The sequence below is a fragment of the Meriones unguiculatus genome, chromosome 1 (genome assembly GCF_030254825.1).
Source record: "Meriones unguiculatus strain TT.TT164.6M chromosome 1, Bangor_MerUng_6.1, whole genome shotgun sequence".
Taxonomy (NCBI): domain Eukaryota; kingdom Metazoa; phylum Chordata; class Mammalia; order Rodentia; family Muridae; genus Meriones; species Meriones unguiculatus.
The window spans coordinates 98,298,043-98,321,989 of NC_083349.1; the positions used below are offsets into that span (position 1 = coordinate 98,298,043).

Here is a 23,947-nt window from a genome sequence, read left to right on the forward strand (position 1 = left end):
GGGACTTAAATATCACAGTGAAATTTAAAACCTGACATTTGAAATTTTTGCAAATGGTATCTTACATCTAAATATCTAAACATGTAATTGCTACAGAAAAGATAACTAACAATGACCACCGTAACAAGCACAAAGCAATTAGGCTTAGTACAGTTTGGGCTTGGTGGCTCATGCCTGTAATCCCAGCACTCAGAAGGCCCAGGCAGGAGGAGCACTGCAAGTTCAAGGCCAGATGGGGTTACACAGTGAGCTGGAGGCCAGACTACATAATAAGACCTGGCCATAAAAAAAAAAAAAAAAAAAAAAGACAACCAACCAATCAAACAAACAAAATAATTGCAAATGAAACAGAGTTCTTGAATGGTCTACATCTAGGAAAAGACTTGTTGACCCAGCTATAGACAGAAAAAACACACAGCTAACTTAACAAGGGGAGGGGGCAGTCATTTAATGCAGAAACCCAGTTAACATAAAGAGACACAAGCAAACATCAGAGAAGGCTTCAAACGGTGCTGCATAGTGATACGGATCAGCTCTTACACGGTTGGTCTGTTATTCCTCTGCGTTTGAATCCAGTACAAGGACAGGGAGCGAACGCCAATTCGTTAAAAGCAATAATAAGGCAAGAGAAGAAGAGTTCTCTTGTGACAAGGAACATCCACAGAAAATGCACAAATGTCAGGTGCTGACACAAGACGACGCCAGGAGGACAAGTTCTGAAGATGCTGCATTAAAACCGAACAAGCCTAGAACAGTGACAAGAAAATTATACTCGTTTTGTTAGGAATCCTTTTGCAAATAGAAACGACTCTCCGGTACTCATTATATACAAACTTTCTGAAGTGAATGGAAACCGTACAAATTCTCCCATTTCTGTTCCTCATTTCTGAAGCCTACAAACGTCCGGTTGCACGGGTCCTCATTTCGCACAGTCAAAGCGTAAATAGTCATTAAAGCACTTGAACCCACAGTTGTTTTGTCCTTAGAAAGGTTGGGAGGTCCTGCACAGTTTTCTATCAGTCATCTGGAAAGGGCTGCAGGCAACAGGTTGGAATGTAAAAGACCTCTTTGTGCTTGGTACCCTGACGTGAACTCAGTTCCACTCCTAATGGGACTCAGACCCGCTCGGTAGCCGAGCCCTCTTCGGCACAGACAGTCATACCGTGGAGTCCCTGCCAGACTTTAGTTGTGCTAGCTTGGTCCGGCTGATGAACGGATAGGCAATGCAGAGCCCTCCAGCTGCCACGGTAAAACCTAAACTGCACCAGGCACAGAAGACGGACCAGCTGTAGCCGTGTTCCACGTCGTGAGGCAGGCTGTAAATGAGCTTCGGGACCCGGTTCAGATCGTAGGAGATGCTGGCAGCATACGTGCAGAGGGAGATGGTGCAGAAAATCCCTAAAAGTCACACGGAGAGAACAGAACAGTCAGTGCCGCCTTTGCTCGTAACCAGGCAAACGCCAGACAAGCCTTTGTGAAACTCACTTCACTCCACATTCAGGAACCTGAAGGAAATCCTTCAAGAAGTATCGACAAATAGCAGAGAAAAGTTAGGTAACTTGTACCACTCCAATTTATTTTGCCAGTTTAAGTAATTTTGTATGTTTCAATTTATGCTTATTTTAAATAATGTAATAAAAAGTCATATCGCGCGTGTGTGTCTGTCTGTGTCTGTGTGTGTGTGTGTGTGTGTGTGTGTGTGGTGTGTCTCCTCAGTACTGGAGATCAAACTCCAGTTTTCATGAGAATAAGCACTTCAGGCCCTGTTTTTGTTGTTGCTGTTGTTTGTTTGTTTTTCTGAGACAGTGTTTCACAGAGCCCAGGCTGGCCTGGAACTCACTCTGTGGGGAAGATGACCCTGCGTATCTGATCCTGTTGTCACCACCTCTGGATTGCTAGGCATGTGCCACCACGCCTGTTTTTAGGTGACGTTGGGGACTGTATCTAAAGCTTCTCAAATCCTAGGCAAGCACTTTGCCACCTGAGTGAGATTTCCAGCCCTTAAAAATTTTGTTATTTTTGCGGGGTGGAATCTAACAATCTCTCAAATCTAACACAAAATAGCTGTCATTTCCTTTACTCTGTGCTAGAGACATACATTTTCATATGGTTGCAATCATTATGCCAAGTCATCTTTTTGATGATTATTGTATTTATCATGTTGCCTGTAAAATTAAATGAATTATTAGAAGTGGCCATTTTTTTGGTAAGATTCAGAGTCTAACATACTAGACTGTCACAAATTTTTTTAAATGGATGAATACTTCCAAAAAATATAAATTAAATCTGGGAATTTGGGACTGATATAAAAATCTTAGTAAAGGTATTTTGTACTTCAATCATGCAAACTGTAATTAATTTGGGTGGTGAATATATATATGGTATATAAATATACCATATATAAACACATATGTATATATATGTGTATGTATGCTATATAGTGCACATACATCATAGATATACATATATGTGCCAAAAATTTACCTTAACATATCAATATTTGTATATACAATCATCCTTCAGGAACACTAAAGTCAGAGCTATGCAGACAAAACAAGAGCTCACTTGGCAAAGTTCTTGCCTTGTAAGCATGAAGGTCTTGGTTTTGATATCCACCTAAAAAGCCAATCATGGCAGCACATACTTATAACCAAGCCCTAAGAAGATAAAGACAGGAAGGACAGGCAGATAGATCCTCAGGGCTTGCTAGGCAGCCAGCCTAGCTCATTGGACCAGTAACAGACATTGCCAAAATAAAACTCAAAGATTGCCACCTGAGGTGGGCACCTCTCCTTCCCCCTCTCCCTCACCCTTTCCCCCCACCAGAATGCTGATAAAAGTGCTTTCTTAGTGCTCAAGTGATGATCCAAGGGATAATTTATGGGGGTGGACATAGGACGAAAACGGGGTGTTTGCTGAGTTCATGGAATAAAATGAACGAATGAAAACAGAAACTGGCATTTGATCAAGTGTCAGAATGTCCAAACCCCTCACAGTTGTCAATCACACTCTGGATTATCCCTGTGGACAAAAAGAAAGTGGCATCTGTTTGCTGGGAAATAGCTTTCATATCCTTGGGGACACACGAGGCACTGATTTTTAGAACTGAAAAGACAGAGGCAAAAAGAAGCAAGAGCTCTACCCCTGTTTTAATGTGTGGCTTTGGAGATCAAAGCCACCAGCTGAGAAACGAGTCCAGAGCAGGCAGCAATTCTCAGGGAACAAGGATCACCCTAATGCTATTTACAAGCTCTAGACTTCTGCTTCCATTCAGATCATGCAAGGGCATAGTACCTAAATCTTTCTTCTAAATGCGCACTTGGAAAATAAATATTCTTTAAAAAAAAAGGATGCTCTAGCTGAGATAATTTGCTATTTCCTACTCTTTGTCTGGGTTTGCTTCTAATCTCTTAAAATAAATGACTTTGTTGTCCTGAAAAGGATAAAGTAGTATCTTTTGACTTCTCTCTGTTTGTTTTTTAAACAGCAGATAGATCACTCTAATCGTCCAAAAGGGAAACAAGGATGGAAATCATTCTTTCATCGAGAAATAGAGCATTGAAAAGAACACTTCCCTGCGTTTACCAAGCCCTGTGTAGGGCAAAAGTCCCTGCATCTGGCCATATGACTGCACTGAGAACAAAAACCGTGTTTGTGGACAAGACCCTCGAAGGAATTCTGATGCTAGAACAATAAGGCTATTGGGGAGGGGGGATTTGTCTCTGGGGGATCAACAGGTAGACCGTAATGTTGCAACAATGACCTCTTCCCAGAGAACACTGCTTCCTCTCTCACTCAGAAGTCCAACCACGGCTGACTGCCTAAAAGCAAGCATTTCTACCAGCAGCATGATGTTAATGACCCCTGAAAGCTTGAGTTCAAGCTTAGACTTCCCAAGCATCCTTTGATGTAAAATGCACTGGGCTGGGCTGCAAGAAATACTCACTCTAGTCTCAGCTCTGTGCGACCCTGATACTGTCCCGCCTTCCCTCCAGCCTTAGTCTAAGGCAGGGGCTTGGCAACGCAAGTCTCTTACAGTGTCAAGCACTCGTAATTCTGCTAATCCAAAAGAAGGCGCGGAATAAGTGTCTTTCCTAAAGATGCCTTTGTGACTACAGCACTGTTAGGAAATGAAGCTTGAAAGAATGTAACAGCTTGCATCTGTTGCTTTCTGAATGAATGTTGATTTTGGTGAGCACCCCACCCTCCACCAGCTCTACAGGGCTGTATCTGCTGCGGTGCATGTTAGTTACTTCGCCCTAGATTCATGCTGAATAGGAAAAGGGGGTGAAGACCCATAATACCTGCAGACATGACCAGGGCAAAGCTTTCTCTCTGCCTCGTGTCCTGAATGCATGTCTGTTTTCTGGGTGCGTGCTGAGTGCACACCTCACGGACACGGTGAGATCTCTAGCTGGATTTCTTTCTCACCCAAGCTTTAGGGGCTGAAGCTCCCTAAAGCTAAAATCTGTGCCCGCCCTCTCCCCCCCACCCAGTGAGCAAAATAGAGGCTGTTTTGGTGTGCTTTTAGCGTCCATCCTCCCTCTTGGATCCAACTTGTCTTTCGTTATGGTTTGGAGCTTAACTGTCCATCCAAAGATGAAGGTCAAAGTCCTGTTTATCTGCATGTGAGGGTTAAATATAATAATAATAATTGTGTGTCAGTGGTGGGCCTGAGAAAGGAAGTTGACATGTAATTATCCCGTGAGCCTAAACTCGGGAGGAAAGGGAAGACAGGAGCTGCGGAGGGGGAGAGGAATTACTGTTAGCTCCTTTTCCAGGTCTCAAGCCACAGCACTAAATGGTAAATACACTAATAAATAGAGTAGCCGGTTGGGGAAAGGAAGGATTGTGTGTCAGCTTCCTCTCTGGAGCTGACTGCTCTATTATTGTACTTAACAGTGAGCATGACTGGAAGACAGTGGAACCTTTGACAGATGGGAACTGGTGGGAAAAAAATGAGGTCACAGAGGTATACCCTGAGGAAACCATCGGAACTTCATGTGCTCACTCTGTCCATGAGGCCAAAGCAATGGGGCCAAGAGACCATGAACTTAAAACTCAAACCATGAACCCAATAACAAAACAAAACTTTCCTTCTTTTTAAATTGATCTACCCAGGTGTTTGGTCATCTTTACAGAATGCTAATTGTTAAGATCTAAGTAATTAGATACCACGCAATAGGTGTGGTCCAAAGAGCTTTATTGAACCCTGAGGGCAGAGGGAGAGAGACAGAGACAGTGGGAGAGCGTAGATGAGAGAAAGGTGGATGGGATGGGTAGAGCACCATGAGAGAGAGAGAGAGAGAGAAAGAGAGTAGTGAAGGGTTGGTCCTCTATATCTGGTGCTCAGCTGAAGCATGGCTGGCACACACCTGTCGGAGCAGGTGATGACGTCAGGTTGCTAGGCAACCTGGAAGCATAGGAGTGGGCTACGGCATCAGCTTGTGGACCAACACTAACACACTCTGGAAATTTAATTGTCCCTTTCTCTTTCCTGCTTTGCTTTTTTTCTTTTCTTTTTTTTTCCCATAAAATATCACATGCATCTCCCAGCCACTCAGGTTCTTTTTGGAAGAGGTACTCGTCAAACTGACAAAACTGGTTTGCCTTGCCTCAGGTGACATGGAGTAAGGGAGAGCAGGCCTACTGTCTGCCCAGCTCCGTCCCACAGACCCCTATGGGGTGCTACCCTCCTGCGGTGCCTTTCCTCCTCCTAAAAGCTCCTCCAGTTCTGGGAAGAGGAAGGAAGGCAAGGGAAAGGTGGACAAGAAGAGCTGTTCCATCCAGAACCTGCAGCCTTGAGGAAGTCTGCGAACACCTAGTGGCCACAGCTGTTCTTGCTATAATAGAAAAGCTTGTTGATGACCATACAAGGAAACGTACTGAGAGAACACAAATTTTTACAACAAGATCTTGCAAAAAGAAGTTTGTCCCTTTAGAGATGCTGAAAGGAAATGCCCCTGGGGGTCCAGTGCATGCATTTAATCTCAGCACTTGGGAGGCTGGGATTAATCTCTGTGTCTGAAGCCAGCTTGGTCTACAGAGTGAGTTCCAGGATACCCAGAGCTACATACTGAGACCCTGTTTCCAAACAAACAAAAATTCTGAATCTCATCACATCAGGGAAAACCATCATTTAAACAGCAAAGGCATACCTACTGCAGTCTGAGCTCTAGCTTAGGTCAGTTTTGATATTAGGAGCTCTGTTGTAGGTTCCACACACATCTCACAGTGTTCACGTGTGTGAACTTGCTAAAGCTGCTGTGACAATGTACTACGGACAGGGTGACTTAAAAAGAAGTTACTTTTTTTATAATTCCGGAGGCTGTGCGTCTAAGCTCAAGGCTTAGTGTGACAGTTTGCCATGTTTGCCTTCTCCTCATGTCTTCACGTGTAACACTTCAAATCCTCCCCCCCCCCCGTTCTCTAAGACCAGCATGATCTATACTGGCTTAAGACACGAGTTTCCCTTTAAAGACCCCGTTTCCCAGTCAAGTCACACTTTGGGGTCCTAGGGGCTGGGGATTCAAGATATAAGTTGTGGGAAAGTCAAACCCTTTGCACAGTGTGTGTTTGGGTCTGCTAACTGGATGGGGCATACGTCTATCTCTTTCCTGTGTCTTAGCAAGACTATACTGTCTTAATGCCTTATATCACTGCTTATTATTATCGTCTATGCCCCTGACCTAGTTCTGGTTAGACGTGAGGTAATTTTATGTGATCTTCTTGATCAGGAATCCAAAGTGGTCTGTCCACTTCCCAACATGCATTGCAAGCAGAGGTAGTAGATACCTCTTGGATTATCTGTAATTTCTATGTATTGGTTAACAGACATAAGCTCGTAGAGTCAAGAAAGCCTGTTAAACAAATACAATCGATTTATTAATACCCTCTTAAGAAATAATTCATGGGGGCTGGAATGATACCTCAGTGGGTAGGAGCACTCCTTGCTCCCGAAGGATCAGAGTTTGATTCCTCGCACCCACACAGTGGCTCACAGCTTGTCTAACTCTAGTTCCAGGGGATCTGATGCCCCCTTGTGGTCTCCAGGGGCACTGCATGCGCATACTATACAACCATACACGCACGTAAAAACCACTCAGACACACAAAATAAATGATCTTTTAAAACTTTTTAAAGAAAGTAGTTCATATCAAATTGCCCCAGTGAAGGACTTAGCCTGCTCGGCAGGTTATTTCAGGTAATACTGCATTTCATCCCTAGCAGCCTAGTTCGTAACAAGGTACAAGGCCGCGAATGCCGGTATTTCTTTCAGAAAGTTCAAAAGCTACAGGCTAGGGAGAGAGGTTAATTTTCCATTCTTCCCTCCTGCTTTGCCCCCACTCCACATGCTTACGCCCCTCACAATCTCCCATAACAAGCTCATACTTCCAGGCCAGCTGGTGGCCCCAGGAGAAAGAGGTTCCCGTGTCCTGAGCTAGCTGCTGGCTATCACTGGGAGTATCTTCAAAGAGTGACTAATTGCTGGTTTCCTGATAACCCCTGTGTGTGGCTTCTTCCCTTATGAAATATTAAAGGCTTTTTCTGCCGATATCCTTAATTAGAACACACCGTGACATCACAGAAGGGCAGAACTGGAGGGGATCTTCAGAATGGGACAGCAAATAAATTCACGTCCCTGGTCATCAGCCTGATCTCCTGCCCTAAAACCTCCGAGGTGCCCATGGCCAGCTTGGATGATGTAATTAGGGTAACTGAGGCCCATTCTTGTGGACCTCCCTCCTTTGATGTGCCTAAAAGGCTGGGGAGCAGAAGCTGCTTCCCTCTGCTTAGGTCATAAATAACCGACCACAAAACCCAAAGGCATAAGCATTGATTTTCCTTTCCCTGTGCCTTCAAAACACAGCCTGTCCGTCATTCCGGTCTTTTCGCCCTTTCAGCAAAAAGGACTTGTTCCTTTTCACATAGATTATTCAAAAAGCCTCACCTCCATTGTCTTAAGTAAATGGTGTGTCGGGCCTACTAGAGCCAGAGAAAACAGAAAATAAGCAAACAAACACAATGAAAAGATCCACAATCTGCAATTCTCTTTAAAAAAAAAAAACAACCTAATCTTTTCTGCAATATTGCATCCATTTCCTTTAGAGCCAAAGTGCACCTTGCCCTGAGGTAGAGCTATTGCAGTCCTCACCGATCCTGCTTAGGGTGGTTATTCATACATTTTGTTGCAGAAATGTTAATGTATTTGATTTTGCAACAGAGCCCCAGACCTTGTCAACAAGTTAGATAAAACAGAACACATGAGCCATATCCCCTTTCTAAAATAAAATATGAGGTCTTGAATTCCAAAACACGTTTAGTCCCCAGGGCTTTAGATGATGTATTCAGGGCAGGTGGTTGAGGGTAGTGGTCATTCTCGGCTAAGCCCTCCTTCAGCAGGCTTCTTTTATTTAGATACACTGAAGCAGAGGGAGGACCCAGCCAGGGTGGGTGCTAAGGGCTCCTCCTGATGTGGCGAGGAGGCCGCCTGAAATCTGCCTCTTCCTCTGCTGACAGCATGGGGGTGTCACGCGCTGTGGGTTCTCTTCCAGAGGGGGATCTCTTCCAGAGGCCTCAGCCTAGGAAGGACAATGGGTACAGCTGGCAGTGAGACCCCCATCAAGGAAGGAACCACAAATACAAGCTTTATTCTATTTTTGCGACTTCTGGCGGGTTGAAAAGTGGTTAAGGGCCAGGGAGAGGTTTGAGCAGATAAAGGCGCTTGTGCAGTCCAATCCTGGGAAGCCACATGGTGGAAGGAAAGGAACCGACTCCTGCAACTTGTCCTCTGAGTGCCTCACGCACAGTGGCAAAGCACACGCACCCCCACACACAAACACACAAGGTAATAAAAAAATAGATCAGAATTTTATAATAGATAAGATTATATTAAAGCTGGTAATCATTGCAGCGGTTACTACAGACATCTAATAGAATGCTTTGTTTATTAATGTCTATGTGTATGTGCGTAAGTGTGTGAATGTGTCTGTTGCTGCGGAGGTTGCAGGACAACCTTGGTGTCATCCTCGGTAACTCGGTCTACCTTCTCTGAGACAGAGGCTCTTGTTGGCCTGGATCTCACCACATCGGACTGGCCAGCAGTCCCTAGAAACCCCCCAGTCCCCGCCTCCCACCACTGAGACTACAAGAACATACCCCCACATCCAGAATTCTATTTTTGTGTGGGTTCTGAGCATTAAACTGAGGCCCCTCTGCCTTGGGAGCAATCACTCTTCTGAGTCAGCTATCTCCCCAACCCAAATGTGCCGTCTAATGTGGCTGGAGCACTCCTTTGCACTGTGCTGAAAATGGTACACCCTGGCAATGGGCAGGAGTGTAAGGCTGGAAAATGAGGGTCTCTCTGGCTCAGTCTGTTGTGTATGTCACTGAGTGTGAGCGTGTAATCTCGGAGCATGTGCTATCACAGGTCTAATGGGAGGCCTCTTGGAGGGCGCCTACCCCAGATCCTTCTCCGGGAACCCTTGCAAGGCTGAGGAGTGGGGTTGGGCATGCAACACGGCAGCCCCGCTCTCAGATACAAACTGATAGCCTGGAAGCGGTAGTTCCGCCTTCAGGTCACCAAGGCTGGCCCGTGGGCAATGCGGCAGGAGGAGGAAGGTTGTGCCATACGCTTCTGCTTTCACAGCACAACTGTCACATCGTTGGGGTTCTCTGTTGAGGGGCTGCTTAATCAGTTCAGTTCAGGCAGAGAATGAAGACACCAGTGTATTAGAAGGGGCTAAGTTTAGCAACAAAAATCTGTGGGAGGGCTGCTGTCTAGAGCTGCTGAAGACAGCTGGCTTAATTAAAATCAATTCTTTCAACCGTTCAGAGCTCTCTCTGCCTGCCACTTCATGAGAAGGCGCTCCAGCTCAGCCATCTATAGGGTTAACCACTATCTAGTTGTCCTGAAAGGAGTTTGAAGTCATGGTTTGTAGCAACAAAAACAAAAGGAACTTCCCTACACCTACTTCAAGTGAGAGAAGAGCAGAGCACCCCAAAAACCGTCAGCTCTTCTCCGTGGCCACCAGACACTGGACTTCCACCGTCCCTTCCGTAAAAGGAAAGGCCAAGAGAAGAGGAGAAGGTTTTTACTGACTGTGAAGGCCCATGCCAAGGCTTAAAGGAATATTGGCATTTTGTTCAACTTGTCTGGACTACTCACAAACATGTACTCAGAGCCTGGCCTTAAGAGCTCAAATCCTCCTTCCAAACCTTGGGGACCAGCTTCAGCCTTCCTGAATGACGTCACTGGACATCCATCTAGACGTTTTGCTGGGCGTGTTTATGACAGTCCATAGAGGAGGCTACATCACTGCATGGCAAAGGAGTAGAGTGGAGCATAAAAGAATGAAACCATCTGTCATGTCAGGGCCACGCAGTGGGCATGCTAGAAATAAAGGCACCATTGATCAGTGGACTGTGAGAGAGACTAGAAAAGATGGTGTGGACGAGAATGGAAATACCATGGTGAAGCTTTTTGTTCTGTATACTTAGCATATGCTAATATAGAAGGAAACCAGATGGGGACAGCCCTGGAGGTGTGTTGCCACCAAGACACGGGCATGCTGTAGCACACTTCACAGAGGGAAGTATTGGGAAAATCCTTGCCATGTTCACCTGAGGACTAAAATCTATGGAAGGGTAGCATTGGTTCTTTTGCTGGGACCTCTACTACTCTGTGAAACTTAACTGGCCATTTTCTCATTAACCACACCATAACCTATTGCGGAGGTCAAAAGGGAAACCATTTCTTTTCTGCAGCCACCTTCAGCCAGCCATTGACCCAACTCCCAACTCCTTTTAAGAAAAAAATAGCCTGTACTTGTTTACCCAAAAAAGCCCAACCAACCAACCAATCAAACCTAACCACATTTCCACACCCCTTATGTTTTAAGGAAAGTCATCCTTTGATTAAATCTAGCAGTTTCCATCACTTCAAATTCATGCTCTTCTTTTCGTTAAGAGATCTCTGAGGATGCGGTTCCTGACCGCGGCTCCCACTCGGTGTGCTCCCTCTCCGTCTCCTACCTCTCTTCCTTCTCGGAATGCATTCACCCCTCTCCTGCTCGGGGTTCAGGCATGGCAGCCTCCTCAGCCCACAGTTCTCTCCCAGCTCCTGGCTGCTTCTCATGACTTGACTCAGAAGTTGTTTGTTGCCTCAGCATCGCCCAACCCGATCGCACCCTGCTCATCTTCTTCACAGCTTTCGTGGCCCTCGCAAATCATTCCTTACATCTCTCCACGATAAAAAAAGGGGCGGGGGCAGGGACATTGCCCGTTTCCCTCACTATGTCTCTAAGACCAAGAGCAGCCACTGGGACAGTAAATCCTCCAGCTGACACGCCAAGGACCCCAGCCCCAGGTTTGTGGACTATGAGGGGACTTTCAGCTATTGACCTTCCTCTCCTTGAGGGATCCTGAGAAACAGTGGCCTATCTTTGTCAAGAGTCCAAGACACAGAATTAAACAATGGGACAGAAAACAGCCCTGACTCCAACTGGGAATGAACGCAGGACACTTACCCCCGACCTGCTAACCCCACCGTGGGAAAACCGGGCAGCGCGCTTTGTACGTTGTTCCTTTTAAATTCTGTATTTCCTACCAAAGCCGAGGGAGCCTCTGCTCGCTCCCTTCTCGCCAGTGAAAACAAAACTAATAGTGCCATGGCCAAGCTGAACATTGTGGCAGGGGGAGGAAGACAATGTGTACCTGTCATGAGGAAGAGGAGTCCAGCCACGTGCTGGGTCAGGCTTTCCTCCCAGAAGAAGCTGACAGTGGCCACGATGCAGCCACACAGCAGGACAGCCACAGCCATGCCCAGGAAGCCGGCAGTTATTCTTCTTAGATCTAATCTCAAAAACAGAAACAGAGCGTCACAATCGGAGGCGGAGCCAGGAAAGGGACTGAAAATTACAGGACAAGGAGTTCCACTTGCACCGTGAGAAGACGCTGCACGGGCAGGCATGGGGCCTTCGAGGCGAAGGATTCAGGGAGCCCTCCTCCCATGCCTCTGTGGGTGCATGGGCTGTTCATATCCAGGACAGGCAACCTGAGTAATCTTTGCCCGTGTATCCCTCTGTGTCCATGCAGAATTCAGCTACAAGTACAGAGTAGATGAGGGGACAACCTCCGGCGAAACATGAATAAGGAACAACATGCATAGTAAACTGGGTGAGGAAGATTCAGGAAACACATCCCCAGCCTTCAAAGAGCACCCCAGATGGAGGTCAGCGTAGCACACTGGCTCTTATTAACCTGGCCTCTTCCTCGTTGGAGGAAAAAGCCTAGAGAGCAAGCCTGAAAGAGGGTTTTGTCTGAGCATCACGGATGCCAATTAGTTTTGTTTGTTTCGTTTCTAGCTGTTCCTGTCTCTTTTCAAGAGGTATTTAAGAAAAATGTGAGAAAGTGAAGCAGACACGGAGAAGGAAGCAGCCGAAAGTACGTGATGGAGACAGCCAGCTGCTCATAAACACCTCTCACCACTGAGGTACAAGTCTTACAAACAGAACGCCTCTTTACTCAGGCCAAAGAGAGACTATGCCCATGGGACAAGTCTCCACCATATGTCTGACAACATCTCTCTCAGCTGCTCTCAACCCGTGGGCTGCAATTCCTTTGGGGGTCAAATGATCCTTTCGCAGGGGTGGCATATCAGATATCCTGCATATATATTTAGATTACAATTCACACGCTAGTAAAATCACAGTTATGAAGTAGCAACAAAAATGACTTTGTGGTTGGGGGTATCACCACAACGTGAGGAACTGAATTGAAGGGTCACGGCATTAGGAAGGTTGAGAACCGCTGCTCTGTAGAGCACTTACAACCCTTTAGCAACGGTCAGGTTGTGCACCTTGTGTGTAGTTTACTTTTTCTCACTGTTTCTTTCTGTCCTTCCTGCTTTTGCGTGTGTCTTTGTTTGGAATGGAACAAAGTGAAAAGAGCTCTTCCCTAGGTGCTTGAAGTCTATGATTGCTCTTAGAACAGGGGTTCCCAAGCACACACCTGCTGCACCCACAGCCTGGCAACAAGCCTGAGCAAACACATGCGTAGTAGCTCTCAGCAGACAGCAGGATGGGAGTATGGGTGTCTCTGCTGCGGAGGAATTATCTTAAGGGCCCTAAGCAGAGGGACGATGGGCGACAGTGGCTTCCAATCTTGGCCATAGCATCGTAGCCACAGTTGGGTTTCCCTGTTTCTTGGGGGGGGGGAATCCTCGGGGGGAGGGGGATGGTGTTATCTATTTGTTTTTCGAGACAAGGTTTTTCTGTGTAGGCTTGGCTGACCTGGAGCTCACTCTGCAGACCAGGCGGGCCTCAAACTCAAACCGAGATCTGTCTGCCTCTGCTGGTATGAAGGACATGTGCCATCACCATCTCCTGGCTTTTATCCAATGACTTTCTAAGTTTTAAAGTAGCCATCAATATTCACACTAGACCCCACCCTGACAATGTATGAGCCTCTGTGTTTGTAGTGAGAATCGGGACAGAACCTTTTACTCTACATGGTGATTCACTGGAAGAAGGAGACACTGTCTCCAGTGCATGTCTCCACCACACAACATGACCACAGAACCCTTTGCTGCCTGCTCACTGGAAAAGGTGGCAATGTTGACTTCTGGGACGCACAGGAAAGAAATCAGTGTCTTGTTTTGCTTTCACATGCCCCTCACTTGGCAGCTTGAACCAACAGTTTCCAGGTAAATATCCACCCTTTTCAGTTTCGAATTGCATGATCATATCTATACTTTCACATTTCCTTGATAGCAAAAAGAACATTTCTTTCCACTGAGATGCAAAGCTAAGAGACTCTCTCCGAGAAAATTATGGCATATATTCATAAAGATATTTCAGCAAAAAGACAACTATCTGAGCTAAACACAGTAGCTAAAATATTATATAAGCAAAACAAAAATGAGGCCAATTAAGGTATAATGTTCAGGTCAAGTTTTATACCCACTAAGTTAGCTTAAAGGAAAAAACAAGATGGAGATGGGCTAGGAAGATGGCTTGGCAATTAAAGTAAAGATATTACTCTTGGAGATTATTTGAACTTTGGTTCCCAGCACTCATGTTTGGTGGCTCACAACAACCTGTAACTCCAGCTTCAGGGCGCTCCAGTGCTATCTCTGGCCTCTAAGGGCACCTGAACTCTCCTGTATATACCCCCCTCACAAAACACATAATTAAAAACAAAACTTGAAAAAACGAGGTTCAGTTACCTGCTGACAGTTATCACTAATACTTGGGCAGACAGGCCCATGGCCCTGGCCTGTAGAACTTCACACCTGGTCTTCCTCATGCTTGAATTTTGTAAACATGCTGTGTTCACAGCAGAGCAAACTGATGCTTGAGGTGACTGACCAAATCCAGTTGGGCCCAGAGGACGCATAGGATAAACAGCTTTCAATACAAAGGTAGGAGGGTGCTGTGGAATAGATAGATATTTTTTTTTCTTCTCTGATTCTTTCCCAGAAATACTTACGAAGCAGGTGCCACTCATCTTGCTGGATTGTCTTGGTTAAGTTGAAAGGAATGTTTCTTAAGCGGATTGGCTGAGAGAAATGGTACTTGATGGCTGTGCATCGCTGTGCAATACCTTGAAAGAAAGAAATGCGATTTACTAGCCTTTTCATTTGTAATAGAATTCTGCAGCCCAAGGCAGAATAATTTATCCTAAATCAGGTTGAATGAGAAAGGGGCAAGAAATCTCTTGATTACTGTCATTAACAGTGGCAACTCACGACAGCAAAACCCCAAACCTTGAAATAGATTTTTTAAATCACATTCTATTTTAAATGGATTTTTATGAGTATGTATATATACATACATATAAATATCACTAAATGCTTTTTATGACTTAAACACAATGCTTTGTATGACTTAAACACAAAGCTATTAAGAGGAAAAATGTGCTAAAATGTACAAATGGTTGAAGAAAACCACCCTAGAACTCTAAATTAACACTTAAATGCTTTTTCTGAATTTGATCTAGTCTCAAACTCTCAATTAAGTTTCACCCCTCCCCCAAATGTGTTAGAATATGTTATTTGGAAACTAGAAGACATTTTTCTACAGTCAACTTCCACATGGTGCTTTAGGGCGTAACTATAATTGACAAACGAAGTGTGCCTAGCCTTCCAGCGGCTGTGTCATCCTTTAATGTTGCTGACTTGAGTCATGAGAAAGTCATTATTCTTGATAGAAAAGAAATTATTTTCTTCCTCTCATCTGCGGCATGGCCAGTCCTATATTTGATATGACCACGTGTAGCCATTGGGTTGTCTGCCCCAGGGTTGTCATTCTCCCTACTCAGTGCCATTTCGTTCAATGGCTTTGTCTACTCTTCCCCAAAAGCCTTGCAAATCCCAAAAACAACGTCTACCTTCTCTTAAAACTCAGCAACAAACAGTGTCAGTCATCATGGCCAGTTGCTTGAATAAATGAACCTCATTAAACTAACTTTAAAACCCAGCAGCTGTTAACTAGAGAGCTCTCGAAGATGCAGATTAATTTCGAGTGGGTAGACAGACTCCCAGGAAGTAAAAAGGCAAAGTGAAATAAAAAAAAAATTTATATAGTGAAAGGAGGTTAATCTTACAGAAATAAATACTAGGAAACCTGCCAAACATCACCTAATATGAAATTGGATAGAAGGAATTTGTAGGAAGACACAAATTCAAAGGCTAACTCAGGCAATAGGTAATCTAATCTGACTACATCTATAACAAGAAAAGGAATGGAGTTAGTAATTAACTCAGCGAAACATTTTCCTAAGAGCAAAAGCATAAGACGTGGCTGGTGGCTCTTACCAAATGCTTAAAGAAGCAGCAATCCCTCAGGAAAGGAAGTCTGCAATAGCCTGTGTCTGTGTGGGGTACATACATGTGCGTGCACAGGTGTGCGTGTGCAGATGAGAGCAGGGAACAGCCTTGGCTGTCATTCTTCCCTGCCTTTTTGTCCTTCCTTCTTTTCTTCCTTCCTTCCTTCCTTCCCTCCTTCCTTTCTCTCTCTCTCTCTCTCTCTCTCTCTCTCTCTCTCTCTCTCTCTCCCTCCCTCCCTCCCTCTCTCTCTCTCTGTTTTTCTTTTTTGCTTGCTTGCTTTCTTGCTTTCTTTTTCTTTCTATGAGAAAGGACCTCTCCCTAGCCTGGAACTCACTAAACAGAGTAGCTAAACTGACCAGCCAACAAGTCTCTATGATCAACCTGTTTCCCAATGTTGGCAGCACAACCTTCATCATCTCACCCAGCCTTTTCTTTCTCTTTTTAAAAAACAAACAAACAAAAACTCATGGGTTCTGCAGATCAAAATTGGTCCTCATACACAACTCCCCAGCCCCAGGAAAATATGTAAATTCTTTGATATTTTTCTATGCAAAAATCCCTCACAACATTAACCATCTGAACTCAGCAACATTTTAAAAAGTCACGCATCAGGACCAAATGAGATTATCTCAGGAATACAAATTGGCTCACTATACAAAAGTTCAGCTTAGGCAGCATACCATAAGTGGAAGAGAAGACAAATGAGCAGACCACCCCAAGCACCAAGCACACAGAAAAGGCATTTGAGAAACCCCCCCTCAAGGGCTGGGGAAATGGCACGTCAGGCCAAGGGCTTGCCCCAGCAGCACAATGGCTAGAGTTCTGATCCTTAACACCTGCATAACCACTGAGTGGGTGTGATACAGTGGGTGCCCAGTACTGGGCAAGCAGAGATAGAGGACCCCCAGAGCAAGTTGACTGCCTGCACTATTGGAACAGGTGAGCTCTGGCTTCAGGTGAGGTACTCTGCCTTGCTATCTAAAGTAGGGAAGAATTTATAAAGATGGCCAACATCAGGCTTTGACTTACACACGTGCACACACACACACACACACACACACACACACACACACTTGCCCCTCCACAAGGAGAGACACATACAAACCACACACAACACACATAACATGCAAAAAGAAGCCAACTGATACTCATCAGACATAATTCTATCCAGTAAACAGAAAAAGTCTGAAGCTCAGAGGTTAAGTAATTAGCCTAGGCCACAGCACAAGGAAGTAAGCAAGTCTTAATGTTCATGCTATTAGACAAACCCAGTTCTTTAACTTTTAGAAACTCGTGTTAATTCTACAGATGTCTACAATTATTGTTATTCAAAAATATACAACCAATTCAATATGAAAAAAAATGATTTTTTTTTCTAACAAAGTGCCAATATGAGAGCTTTTGGAAACAAAGCTGCTTCCTGGTGGATAGATGTTGTTTGGCAATTAGACTGGCTACATGGCTGACTCCATGGCTTTTCCCACTGTATCTCTCAGAAGCTGCTTCATGCTGGAGATGAGGTGTCGGATTTGAAAAACAAAAACATAACAAACAAACAAAACACACACACACACACACACACACACACACACACAAACAGTTTCCTCAGTCTCAGAGGGATTGGCCTTAGAACAACTTCTGCATTTAGAGAACTCTGTGCTTCCCATAAGCCACTGCAAACCTTCCCACAACCGATTCCCTCCTCTGCCTCTTGACAGTAGCAGGCAGGAGCCCAGGAGGCAGGAGGACAGCAAGAAGGCAGCAAGCGGTGCTCTGCTGGTGTCAGAAATGAGGTGAGTGGCACATACGTGACTAGATGCAATCGCTTCCTCTCCCTTCCGCTGAGATCTTAGGCTACACTTAATTGCCAGGAGTGCTGAAGTGAGCATCAGAAGGTGGGAAGGAGAAGGACCAGATCTAACAAGCAGCACGCAGAGATCTCAACGATTTGGGGTCTAGTGGAAAAGCCCTGACATCCTAGGCTCAATGCACAAGAAAGTGTCCTAGGTTCCCAGTGTTCCACTGCCTGGGAAAAATGATCAGAGAGACTCCAGTATTCGGCGGAATTAGAAGAGAAGCATGTGTGAAGGATGGATCAGAGGCCAGCCAGAACACTTCTGACGTCCTCCTTTTAAATACTTGTCTCACGGTCATAGCACAAAGTAGAACAGATTTGACAAGGTAAGTACAATGATTAAGGTTTGGCTTCCCACAGCCCGTGCATTAAGCCAACAAAAAATGACACAGAAAAAGACCTGCTGGTGCTCCATGGCTTACCAAAGCTATTGATTAAACAGAGAGACAAATCCTCGCAACTATTCACAGCCAGCATGGATGAGGGGGAAGACGCCGGTCCCCGCGGCAATGTTAAGGGGTGATACTGGAAAGAGCCACAAGGAGGTGTTAGATCCCAGTGCTTTCAGACACGCAACTCTGCAATAAACCCTGCTTTCTGGGCTTGGAGAGGACGAATCTTGAGCTCTGCAAAGGAACACAGAAAGCATGAGCTCATAGCACCAGATGGCATCGCACAATGAGGGGAAGAAGCCTGCAGAGGGCTGAAAAGAACAAGTTGTGGTCTATGTTTGGTGATTAATTAGCTTCTTACGGGGCCAAGTAGAGTCACTGTAATGACGCTAAAACCATAGAGTAAGATACATAGATAAAGCTGGGTGTGGTGGAGCAAGCCTTTAACCCCAGAGCTCAGGAGGCAAGTGGATCTCTAGTTCCAGGGCAGCCTGATCTACAGAGTGAGTTACATGACAGCCAAACTACACAGAGAAACCCTATTTCAAAAAACAAAAGATACACAGATAAATACAGTTGCACTGGCGTGAGGAATGGAGTCTTTGGTCTGGAGAATTGTTGCTGTTTCTAGTGCTGACAAGGGTAACTTAGCTCCAAGCTGAGACACAGCGACCCATACTGGAAGTTAAATAAGGGAAAAACGTGACAAGTACAAGATGCTATAAAAATCACGGTTAACCAACACTGAAATGTGACTTGGGCTTTGAAGCTGGAGAGGACATGGGTTTGAATTACAACCGTATGAATTTAGCAGATCATTTAACCTGTCCCGGAGTTCCCTCTCTTGTAAAAGTGGAGACCTGATGGCATATTTTCCATAGGGTCATTGTGAGGAAGGAGACGCCGAGTCCAGGACTTAGCCCAGCTCTGGCCTACAGTAAGCGCTTCACAGACCTCAGCGCTGGACCATGAGTCCTCTTGGCGCTTGCTCACATTCGTTAGACAGAACCACTATCACATACCAGGAGGCTGTTCACTAAATGGCCATCACAGGTTAGCCCATCTGTACGAAGAGGTAAGCAGAACCATGCAACAGTTGCCTGGGCGATGACCCAACCATTGGCCTCCACTTTCCTCTCATTCTTGTCATCTATGCAAGACTCCCAGCACCGTGCTGCTGAAGAGATTGCTAACTAATGTCCACATCACTCTTCTCTCAGAAGTCAGGCTACATATGTGCCACCGCTGGAGTAATTGGCTATGTGTCATGTATGGTGTGGGGCCTCGATAATCCCTGAGAGGGCTGGAGAGATGGGCTCAGCGGTTAAAAACACCTGCTGTATTATAGAGGACCTGGGTTTGACTCCCAGCACCCACTTGGTGACTTATAATCATCTGTAAATCAGTTCCAGAAGAGCTAATTCCCTCTTTCGGCCCTTGAGAGTACCAGGTACACATACGGTACACAGACATGCATACAGGCAAAATACCCATACACATAAAAAAAAAAAAATCAAATGAATCAAATGATTTGCAGACACCTGAGATTTTTCTGCATCTTCCTACCTTTTACAGTGTCATATTGCTGTTGAAAAAGTTTATATTGCTTTTTAATAATGACCTGTGTTCCTTTGTCTATGTGTAGGATTGTTCTGCCTACACAAATGTATGTGCCTGTGTGTATCGCCTATGAAGGCCAGAAGAGAGCACCAGATACCCTGGAACTTGAGTTGCTAATGGTTTCGAGCCACAGCATGGGTTCTGGGAATGGAAGCAGATCCTCTGGGAGAACAGTCAGGGGTCATCTCTCCTGCCCCACGCTGTAATTCTTATTTTAAGAAAAAGTCTCTTTATGTAGGCCTGGTTGGACTGGAGCCTGCTATTAGACCAGGTTAGCCTCAAAATTGAGTGATCTTTTGGCCTCTGCCTCCCAAGTGCTAGGATTACAGTTGTGTGTGTCACTCCTCCCAGCTTCTGTAGCTGTAAATTAGTGACTGTGAATGTTTTCTTTGCCATAATATATGCATTTATTTAAATATAAAGTGATTGGCATATATAAGTTCTGTGTACTTATTTATTACATAACTTTAACATTCTGCCAATTTGCCAACTTTCCAATTTTGACAACTGAGAGAGAGAGAGACGAGGGAGGAGGAAAAAAAAATCTCTCATCCTCCCTTAGCACAGGAGACTAAGGTTTCATTGTTCAGAGTATTGAATCACCCCAAGGATGGGTGAGCGGCTTTCCATTGACTCAAATCTCTCTAGCCCTACCTCACTCACAGTGACCCGGGGATGACTCCTAGAGGCTGCTTTCCAAATGTCTTAAAAGAATTCCGTGGCAATGCTGTGCTTGTTTCCATGACCCTCCTATTCCTACAATGCTCACCTTAAATTCTTCCCAAACCTGCTCAGTCCTCCAGGCCCCTGTCTGGGAAAGGCTGAAGCAACACAGCTCTGTCGTCTCCACCTCCACGCCTTGGCTCTTGAGTACTGTCTTTGTCCTTTCCTGATAGGTCAGAGAGTCCCCTTCACTTAAGTTCTTCATGAGCAGGGGCTATGGCTTCTTTGTCAGAATGTGACATCTCCCAGAGAAGTCTGAGAAAGGTATGACCACAGCAATAACGCCAATAGTTCAGACTCCAGCTGACAGGTCATGACAGTATACACTCTCCCTAGAACAGTGAAGGGCCACTTGGAATTCCGTAAGTGGTCTGTGAGCAGAAAGTAAAGAACTCTTTTTTCATGAAAGCTCTGCCAGCACACACCCCATTTTAAAAGGGGAGACCAACCCCAGGGTCACAGGCCAGGGCAGCAGCTGTGTTCTTGTCAGAGAGATTTCGTCTCCGAGTGAAGCAGGTGTTAAGCAGATGAAAGAAACGTCTCCCTTGTCGCTCCCTTTATGGAGCGCTGACGTGAATAAATAAACCGGGCGCAGTAAGCTTGGTGGCTTTGAGACTGACTTTGAGGGCCTCAGCCAGCCGACAGTACGGTCTGGAGGGCAAACCCATCTAGTCTGCTCAATGAAAGAAGGGCAGCAGAAGTGCTAAATATGAGTAGCATTCCCCAAGGGAAAGAGAATCTAAGTGCTAGACAATTTCAGATTTTCTAACAGTCATACTAAAAAGTAAGCTGAGGAAGTTAATTTACATATATATATACATATATATGCATACAAATATATGATTTTGCTTTTTTGTTTAAATTTTATTTATTTTTATTTTATGTGCACAGGTGTTTTGCCTGCATATATGTCTGTGTGAGGGCATCAGATCCCCTGGAACTGGAGTTACAGACAGTTGTGAGCTGCCATGTCCGGGCTGGGAACTGAACCCAGCTCCTCCAGAAAATTAGTCATTGTTCTTAACTGCTGAGCCATCTCTCCAGCCCCACTTTTGCCTTTTTTCTTTTTTTTAAGATTTATTTATTTATTATTTATACAGTTTTCTGCCTGCATACCAGAAGAAGGCACCAGATCTCATTATAGATGGTTGTGAGCCACCATGTGGTTGCTGGGAACTGAACTCAGGACCTTTGGAAGAACAGCCAGTGCTCTTAACCTCTGAGCCATCTCCCCTCACCCTCACCCCACTCCCTTTTATAATACAGGGTCTCATATAGCCCAAGCTTGGACGGAGCTTTTTATGTAGCTGAGGGTGATCTTCAACTCCTGACCCTCCTGTTTTCACCTTTCAAGTGCTGGAATGGCAGGCATGCAAGGCCACACCTAGTTTTGTGTGGTGCTGGGGATCAAGCCCAGAGTTCTGTGAATGTTAGGTAGACATCTACCAACTGAAGTGTATTCCCAGCCACATTTAATATTTTAAAAATATTCAAAAAATACTTTTGAAACTTTTTTTTTGAAGGGTATTAATGCTACCTTGACATCATTTTTTGGTCAGACCCTCTACTTTTTGTTCTCACGCATATCTTACTTAGTTTCAGGTGCTCGGCATCATGTGTGGCTGACAGTCATCTTTGCAGCTAGAGAGAGAGACGCAGAATGGCAGGTAGCTTAGAAATCAATTCAGCATGGCAAGTGCCCAAATAAGAATAATCTTGTGCAAAAGTGGGGGGTGTCCTTTAGGCTGGGGTGGCTGGCGGCCAGCAGAGTGCTGAGCTTGGCTCTGGAGCTCCTCTGGTGTTGCTGAGACACTGTGTCAACAATAAAAGTAACAGAATAGATCTGGGTGTGGTGGCCTAGGCCTTAAATTCTGGTGTCTGAGTTCGAGGCCAGTCTGGTATACAAAGCAGCTTCTAGACCAGCCAGGGCTGCATAGTGACCCTGTCTAAAACAAACAATAGCAATAAAACCCACCAGCAACCACAAAATGCCTGGAATCTCCTGTTTCTCAGAACCATCACAGCCCAGAGCAAGAGGCTTGCTCGGCGTTTACGGTTTGAGGCGAAAGGATATGATTCTGGGCAGCTTATAAAAGATCTCAGCCCCACCTTCAACCCCAGCTTCTCCTCCTCCTCCAGCAGGAGAAAGAAGAGCCCCAATCAGCCAGCCCTCTCCCTCTTCCCCGGCTCAGAGAAAGCCAGGCGTGCGGGGGACATTATTAAAGAGAGGGCAGAGCGGACCAGAGCCACAGGCCACCCTCTGTCTTCTTCCGAGGAGCCTCGGTGCCTCAGGAGGTGCTCATCCAAACACACTGTGGCATTTCCCTCTCCCCGGGGAACACCATCTGTGCTGAGGACAGGCCAGCAGTCACCACTGGTCACTCCCGTGATAGTCACAACATGGACCTCAAAGAGGGCAATGAAATCAGAACAGAGGCTGTCCGAATAGTTTGTCTGGCTCCTGGGGTGTTGCGGGAACCCACCTGAACACGCAGACTCCCCGGGGCGGTGGTTCTCAACCTGTGGGTCGTGACCCCTCCGTGAACTGCACATCAGCTAACCTGCATTTCAGATGTTTACATCACGGTTCCTAACAGTAACAACATTACAGTTAGGAAGTAGCCACAAAGATAAATTTAGGGTTGGGGGTCACCACAGCATGAGGGTCACAGCATTAGGAAGGAAACACTGTCCTGGGTGGAGGAAGGCACCCTGGTTTGAGCAGATCTAAACTTTCGTCCTTCTCCAGCACGGCTCTTTCAGGTATTGTGAATATCAGCGATTTTTTTTTTTAACTGCAAGGTTGCAACTTTACGCTCAAACATACTGGAAAGAGCTGGGGAGTGGGTTCACTCTCTGGGTATGTGAGCTGTGGCATGTGTGTGAACCAGACATTAGCTTTGAACCACCTGTGACTTTACAGCAAAAAAATCCAAGCACTCACACGTGTATTTCCTCATTTCTGAAACAGGTGGGATGTGAAACATTCCCAGAACTGTCATTAGGACTGAAAGAGCCAACATTGGCCCGTGTTTAGTAAAGGGCCCTGTCCGTGGATTCTCTTTAGAAGGACCAGCAAGGTATGAGCCAGGGATGGCAGTATTTTTTTAAAAAATTCATTCTCACCCCAGTGCTTAAGAGAAAATAAGTGGTCAAGGAGCAATCACTGATCTTCCCCCAAAGCCATGGTTATTTTGGTAAAATGCTGCAACATAACATTTAATATCTTCATTGTTTCATTGAATATATTTAAGAGGCATAACCTGAAGTATTGAAATGCATATAAAATTGTGAATAACTGCAACCAAGCCATTTAACATACCCGTAAACCTCAGTTACTGGAGTAAGTGTGCGTGCATGTGAGTGTGTGTGTGTGTGTGTGTGTGTGTGTGTGTGAGTGTGTGTGTGAGTGTGTGTGTGTGTGTGAGTGTGTGTGTGTGTGTGTGAGTGTGTGTGTGTGTGTGTGAGTGTGTGTGTGTGTGTGTGTGAGTGTGTGTGTGTGTGTGTGTGTGAGTGTGTGTGTGTGTG

At 45.3% G+C, this 23,947-nt stretch overlaps 1 protein-coding gene across 2 annotated transcripts in view; it reads right to left on the reverse strand.

The window, feature by feature from the left end:
- Positions 1-423: 423 nt before the first annotated feature.
- Tmem178a (transmembrane protein 178A) overlaps positions 424-23,947 on the reverse strand; it is a 56,297-nt gene continuing 32,773 nt past the window's right edge. The window contains exons 1-5 of one of the 2 annotated variants that reach the window (XM_021640003.2): positions 22,903-22,938; positions 18,107-18,209; positions 14,491-14,604; positions 11,716-11,853; positions 424-1,398 (exon numbers count right to left, since the gene is read on the reverse strand). In XM_021640003.2, the coding sequence (XP_021495678.1) occupies positions 1,157-1,398; positions 11,716-11,853; positions 14,491-14,604; positions 18,107-18,161 (549 nt within the window). In that variant the 5' untranslated portion in view covers positions 18,162-18,209; positions 22,903-22,938 and the 3' untranslated portion in view covers positions 424-1,156. Of the gene's footprint in view, positions 1,399-11,715; positions 11,854-14,490; positions 14,605-18,106; positions 18,210-22,902; positions 22,939-23,947 lie in introns of those variants that run through there. The other variant, XM_021640002.2, reaches the window with a different exon arrangement.